A 6,934-nucleotide genomic window follows, 5' to 3' on the forward strand; every position below is an offset into this window, starting at 1 on the left:
GAAGATCTGCGTAATACTCACTGCTGCTACTCTGATTTTTGCAACAAAATTGATTTGATGGTCCCCAGCGGTGAGTAGGGAGCTGTTTGAAGTGGGGAGGAGAGAAGCTGGCTGCTCAGGGTTGGGAATAAGGATTCTCAGCCCCATTTGCACTCCTCCCCTTAGGTTGCTGGGTGAACTCGAGCACTAGGTTTATTTCCTTGATCTGTAAAGTGGGAATAATAACAAACCACTTCAAATTAAACTATGGCGTTGCTTGAACTCCACTGTGGCTGACCAAATGTCACCAGAGGATGAGCTTGTACTTCAGGGTAGGAGAAGTTTCCAAAGTTTGGGGTTTTCTTATTCAATAACGCCATATTCTGAGACTCACCTCATCAGCTGGTACCCTACAGGCTCCTGAAAGCAGCAGCAACATTCCTCTACAGTTAGATAAAAGCTCCTGCTGCACAGTGCCCTGTCTGCAGTGGCTGGAGGATGACAAACTGTTCCCAGGGCACAGCTCAGGTCCCTTTTCTGGTGCTGAACCTGCCATTGATCCACTGGAGGCTCATCCCTCCTTCTGGGACTGCAGATCTTTTCAATGATGAGCCATGACTGCAGGAACGTTGAGGAAAGGCCGGGGGTGGAGGGGTGCATGGATTCTGGATATGCAGAGAGGAAGCAGCCCTGCCTTTGGGTGAGGGTGTGGGAAACGTCTGCTGCTTTCCAGTTCCTGGGACACAGAGGGCACGTGGTACTTCCTCATACCTCAGGACTCAGTGTTTGGGGCTGTTCATTAGTGGGTTGTTTGAAGACTGCAGTAGCTGTTTTCCTTGGGTGCAGTGGGGAAGGCTTATCTGTCCTCAAAAAGACAAATAATTGTTGTCTTCAGGTACGAGTCTCCACTAGTTGTTAGAGGGCGAAGGGGAAGGAGGGAGAAATGAGCCCTTAATGACTGGTTGGGTTTTTTCCACCTCAGAGAGTTCAAACAAAAGGTAAAATGCAGGTGGTTCTAGCAAATTCAGCCCCAGACAGGCTCTTGTCCTCATTTAAGCAGCAAGTGCCAGTAATCCCTGATCCCACAAGCAAAGCACCATCTTCTTGGGGGGGTATTTAGCTGCAGTTTGCCCGACGGTTTGATCGGTCCCGTGTTAACACTGTTACTTGATGTGTCCTCTACCATCCTGGAACAGCAAGCTAAAATTGTCCAGGATAATTAAAACACAAGCAGCAGGTCCTTAAAGAACACACGTGAAGGAGCGATTTTCTAAAAGTGTCTGGTTTTCCTCCTCCCTTTCCTCTCAAGGACACCTGAAAGACAACGAACCCCCGTCGAGCTGGGGGCCCGTGGAGCTGGTGGCAGTGATTGCTGGGCCTGTCTTCCTTGTCTTTGTTGTCATGATCATCGTGGTCTTTGTTTTTCACCACCACCAACGAGTCTATCACAACCGTCAGCGGCTGGACATGGAGGACCCCTCTTGTGAAATGTGCCTGTCAAAGGATAAGACCTTGCAAGATCTCGTCTACGATCTCTCCACGTCTGGCTCAGGCTCAGGTATTAAGATCTGACTGGAAGAGGTGAATGAGAGCTTGTTGTAATGGAGTTCTGGGCTCCTGGTTGCCACTGCTGGGAGGCTGTTGCCCCAACAGCCCGCTCGGGTTGCCCTGTGGTGAGTAACGTGGAGGGTGTTTTAAATTCAGTCACACTTTAGATGCTGTAGCCACAGCCCTGAGTCAGTGTTTCAGGGCTGAGGTTGGGTCAGAGGAACAGTTCAGCTGCTGCTGGGTAGAACTAGTTCTGTGGAGCTTCCCTTGAGCCCTGGAACTGGATTTGGGTTGGAACTGGGCATCAGCTGCTAACCTGGAGGTTGCAAGGGGGTGCAGAATGTCACCTCCATCAAAAGCTGGCAGGAAAATGGGAAATATCCCAGCAGATGAAAATTCTACAGTGTGGAAAGACTACATTTGCACAGCCCCAGAGAATCTTTGGGTCTTCCCAAGTGGGTGACGTGCAATGTTCACTTCTGTAGCACTTAAACTTCCCGATCTGTCCTGGGGATAATTTCTTTGTTTTATTCGTGGCTTTGAACTAGGAAAGCAGTTAGGTTAAAAAAAAAGAAGGAATTTTGCAGCAGATGGAAACTGTAGGATAATCCACAGAGGCAGAGAACATAACAACCTGGTATTTGACCAGGGAATAAACCTTGAGCACCACATCTGCTCTATCTAACGTGCTTTGGGGTCTCTTCTGCACATGCTCTCAGCAGGTGAGCTCTGTCTTTTCCCCAAGAGCTGGCAGCTCTGCTGGGACTCCTTCAGAGACGTTCGTGGGTTTTACAGCATTTTAGCAGGGTCTGTCTTCAGCGAGTTCCATTTTTTGCATATTCAGGCTAAAGTTGCTTTGATCTGCCAAAGAGCTGAAGTCCTCCAACTGCTCTGTGCCTGATCGCTGGCGGTTGGCGAGCTGCTTCCGAGCGACAGGCACCAGGCAGCCACATGGCACGTCCCACACAGGAGCTCCCACCTCTCAAAAGCAGAGCTCTCTAGGTTGGATGATGCTCCACTTCAGGCTGTGCCGTTCAAGGAGGTTTCTCTTCCTGCAGCAGACGCTCATCCCACCCATTCCTCCTCCGCAGGTTTGCCGCTCTTCGTCCAGCGGACCGTGGCTCGGACCATTGTCCTTCAGGAGATCATTGGGAAGGGCCGTTTTGGGGAGGTGTGGCGTGGCAGGTGGCGTGGAGGTGACGTGGCTGTGAAGATCTTCTCGTCCCGTGAGGAACGTTCCTGGTTCAGGGAAGCAGAAATCTATCAAACCGTCATGCTGCGGCACGAGAACATCCTGGGGTTCATTGCTGCAGATAACAAAGGTAAAAAGTGCCTCAGTCCTGAGAGCAGAGTTCATTCACCAGCGTGCAGCCTGCTCCTGGGAGCTGTGCTGCTTCACTTGGAAACAGAATGGCTCAGGTTGGAAGGGACCCTAGAGATCCAGCCTCCCTCCGCCCGCCTCCCTGCCATGGGAGGGACACCTCTCCGCTAGACCAGGTTGCTCAAGGCCTCATCCAGCCTGGCCTTGAACACCTCCAGGGAGGGGCATCCACAACCTCTCTGGGTAATCTAGTCCAGAGTCTGGCCACCCTCATCCTGAAATATTTCTTCCCAAGATATAGTATAAACCTACTCTCTCCTTCAGTTTAAAACCATTTCCCCTTGTCCTTGCTGCATGGTCTTGTGCAGAGTCCCTTTCCAGCCTTCCTGGAGGTTCCCTTCAGGTGTTGGAGGCAGTTCTAAGGTCCCCCCTGAGTCTTCTCCAGGCTGAATGTTCCCAGTGCCCTCAGCCTGTCCTCAGAGCAGAGATGCTGCAGCCCCTACATCATCTTTGTGGCCTACTCTGGACTCATTCCAACAGATCTCTGTCCCCCTAATGGTGATGACACCAGAACTGGACACAGTATTGGAAATAGGGTCTCCCATAAGCAGAGTCAAGAGGAAGAATCACCTCCCTTGATCTGCTGGCCACACTCCTCTTGATGCATCCCAGGACACCATTGGTCTTCTGGGCTACCTGAGTGTACCGCTGCATCATATTGAGCTTCTGGTCACCCAACAGCCTTCCCCATCCCAAAAAAACCAGGCTGCAAGGTGTTTGGTGGCCACAGGTTGTACCTCTCTTCTGGGCTGCCTGAGTGTACCGCTGCCTCATATTGAGCTTCTGGTCACCCAACAACCTTCCCCCATCCCAAAAAAAAACAGGCTGCGAGGTGTTTGGTGGCCACAGGTTGTACCTGTCTGAGCACAGTCTCTCTCCTGCTGCAGATAATGGCACGTGGACCCAGTTGTGGCTCGTCTCTGACTACCACGAGCACGGGTCTCTCTTTGACTACCTGAATCGATACACGGTGACTATCGAGGGGATGATCAAGCTCGCCCTGTCGGCTGCCAGCGGCCTGGCCCATCTGCACATGGAGATTGTGGGCACTCAGGGTAAGAGCAAAGCTTGACAAGAGTTCTCAAGGGGGGGGAATAAAGCAGAACTGACCCATGTGCCAGGCAGAACAACACGGGTGGGGCCAGCCCAGATTCGTCTGGTCGGTATCGACGGGCAGACCCATTCCTTCAGCTGGCTGCAAAGTGGGTCAGCCCTGCCCTGGCTCCCGGGAGCTAGAGCAGTGTTTCACATCCCTAAAATTGGTGCCGCTGGGGTGGGATGGTAGCTGCTGACACGTCTGGTGGTGGAGCTGATGTCCCTCTCGAGGCCTCTCGGTGCTACTGCACCAGCAGAAGCGTGAGCGGGGCCCTTCGCTCGCCGGCTCCAAACAGGAAAGTGTTGCAACACCAAGAGTTTTAACTAACGCCCTGAAATCCGGTGCTGCCTCTGCGCCAGCTTGACTAACAGATTTCACCAGACCTTCACCCCCGCTGCTTTTTTATTCCTCTCTCTTAGGGAAGCCTGGGATTGCTCACAGAGACTTGAAATCCAAGAACATCTTGGTGAAGAAGAATGGCACATGTGCCATCGCCGACCTCGGCCTGGCCGTGCGGCACGACTCGGTCACGGACACCATTGATATTGCACCAAACCAAAGGGTTGGAACCAAACGGTAGGAGAACGGGGGTCCTGGCCAGCATTGGAGGGGTCAGAGCGTGACCAGCAAGTGCCTGAGCTGCTGGTTGAGCACTGGTGACATTCTGTCTCTTCAGCATTGCCAAGTGTCTCGCATAATGTCCCAGACGGATGCTGTGGGGATGTTGGTTCCTTCATCTCCAGGTATCATCAAGCTGAGAGATGTTGGCCAGCTGCAGAAACACAGCACCAGGGAGCTCGTGTAATACTCAACAATAAGCTCAGCTTTCTCCAAAGCCTTTTGGGGCCTGCTGGCTGGAACCTGATGTGCTTTTGGATGTTTTTACCACTTTCCCAACTCCCTATTCTTCCAGAGTTATTGTGTTCACCCTATTAGACTGTGGGACCCAGTTCTGTTGTGATTAGGGCAGTGCAGAGCAGATTTATGTCTGCTGGGAAGTGCTGTGCAGGAAAACTTGCCATTTACTGGAGAATTTCCCACTCAGAAGTACTGTGCTGCTCCTTTTCTGCTCCACAGATACATGGCCCCTGAAGTCCTGGATGAAACCATTAACATGAAGCATTTTGATTCGTTTAAATGTGCTGATATCTACGCCTTGGGCTTGGTCTACTGGGAGATTGCTCGAAGGTGCAACGCAGGAGGTAATCCCCATGGTGTGGCCCTGCCATCCTGCTTCCCCTGGGGTTTTTCCCAGCCTTGGTGTCCCTGTTGATGGGGTGTTGGTGAGGTTTGGGGGACCCTGGAGAAGGGGGCTGCAGGGGGAGGTATCTGTGTGCGTGGCTACCAAGGGAGCCACAGGAGAGACCTGCCGGTGTGGAGCCACAGGAGAGACCTGCTGGTGTAGGCAGGTGGAGGTTAGTGCTCCAACTAGTGGCTGATTTTCATTTGGATTTGAAGGAAGTGGTGCTGGTTTGGTGGGGGACTTTCTCCCCAAAATTGATATGAGTGTCTGGCTGCCAGCAGGAGTGTGGCCCCGTGGTGCCAGCAGCTCTGTTGAGCTCCGGTGACCCTGCTCTGTGCTGGGAGCTGTCAGCTGCAGCACGCTGACTCCGTTCCAGTTGAGGCAGCTGCATTTTATTTCCCTGAATTTCGCTGGTGAACTCAAATCCCACATTCTTCATTTCTGTCCTAAGTAACTGCAAGGCGTTGACGCATCTCAGCCATGACTCATGTCATATGAAGCAGTGTCGGTCTGCCTGCAGCGAGCACTGTGGTGAGGATCCCTCCTCCCTCCCAGGAATTCCATTTCCCTTTCCATGCCTTTCAGGTATCCACGAAGAGTACCAACTGCCCTACTACGACCTCGTGCCCTCTGATCCTTCCATCGAGGAGATGCGGAAGGTCGTGTGCGATCAGAAGTTAAGGCCTAATATCCCAAACTGGTGGCAGAGCTATGAGGTAAGGTCTGCTGTCAACTTCACATCCCCTTCCCTGCCTGTAAGGTGAGTAGAGAGTAACTTCTGTCAGTGGAACTGGTGAATTTTGGGAGGTGTGGAGGCTGGCTGTGTCCAGCCAGGCAGCGGCAGCCTGACAGAGCAGCTTGGGCTTGGGGGAGAGGAGAGCACTGACATCTGGAGCAAAGGAGGCTCAGGGGAGACCTTCTGGCTCTGACACCTCCTGACAGGAGCTTGGAACCAGGTGGGGGGTGAGATCTCTTATCCCCAAGTGATGGGAGGAGAGGAACCAGCCTCAAGTTGTCCCAGGGGAGGTTTCAGTTGCCCCTGAGGAACAATTTCTTGCCCTGGAGGGCTGCCCAGGGCAGTGGTGGAGTCCCCACCCCTGGAGGGGTTCCCAAACTGTGGAGATGTCGCGCTGAGGGACACGGGGCAGTGGTGCCCTGGCTGTGCTGGGGTCTGGGGTGGGCTGGAGGAGCTGGCAGGTCTGTTGCAGTGCCCTGTGCCCTTGTCTCCTGCCCAGGCACTGCGGGTGATGGGGAAGATGATGCGGGAGTGCTGGTACGCCAACGGGGCCGCTCGGCTCACCGCCCTCCGCATCAAGAAAACCCTCTCGCAGCTCAGCGTCCAGGAAGATGTGAAAATCTAGGCCCTGAGCCCCCCAGCAGGAGGAAACTGCACAAAAGCTGCCGTGCTAGAGATAGACAGACGTGTGACGGAGGCCTACCTCGTGTTTCTGCCCAACCTACTGCTACCAACCAGACAGCGTGACCTGCAGGCTGCTAGGTGGGGTGACGGAGCTGATCGAATCGCTCTCTTCCCTGCTTGGGTATGAAACAATCAGAAACCTTTACAATCACCTCCTGACGGCGTGAAGACTCGAGAGGGACTTAAACCTGAGGGATCTCAGCCATGATTGTAACTCTTTTGTTTCTGTAACGGAAATCCCTGTAAAGTTTCGGCGTGGACCCGCAC

General features: G+C 53.2%; 1 protein-coding gene across 1 annotated transcript in view; it reads left to right on the plus strand.

Annotated features, from left to right (window-relative positions):
- The window catches only part of ACVR1B (activin A receptor, type IB), a 6,792-nt gene extending 184 nt beyond the window's left edge, over window positions 1-6,608 (plus strand). Inside the window, exons 2-9 of the mRNA XM_008935821.1 lie at window positions 5-70; window positions 1,289-1,537; window positions 2,619-2,849; window positions 3,796-3,963; window positions 4,424-4,580; window positions 5,082-5,206; window positions 5,833-5,963; window positions 6,483-6,608. Of these exons, the coding sequence (XP_008934069.1) occupies window positions 5-70; window positions 1,289-1,537; window positions 2,619-2,849; window positions 3,796-3,963; window positions 4,424-4,580; window positions 5,082-5,206; window positions 5,833-5,963; window positions 6,483-6,608 (1,253 nt within the window). The remainder of the gene's footprint in view (window positions 1-4; window positions 71-1,288; window positions 1,538-2,618; window positions 2,850-3,795; window positions 3,964-4,423; window positions 4,581-5,081; window positions 5,207-5,832; window positions 5,964-6,482) is intronic.
- Window positions 6,609-6,934: the final 326 nt, after the last annotated feature.

Source organism: Merops nubicus, unplaced genomic scaffold, assembly GCF_000691845.1.
Source record: "Merops nubicus isolate BGI_N331 unplaced genomic scaffold, ASM69184v1 scaffold17752, whole genome shotgun sequence".
Classification (NCBI taxonomy): Eukaryota; Metazoa; Chordata; class Aves; order Coraciiformes; family Meropidae; genus Merops; species Merops nubicus.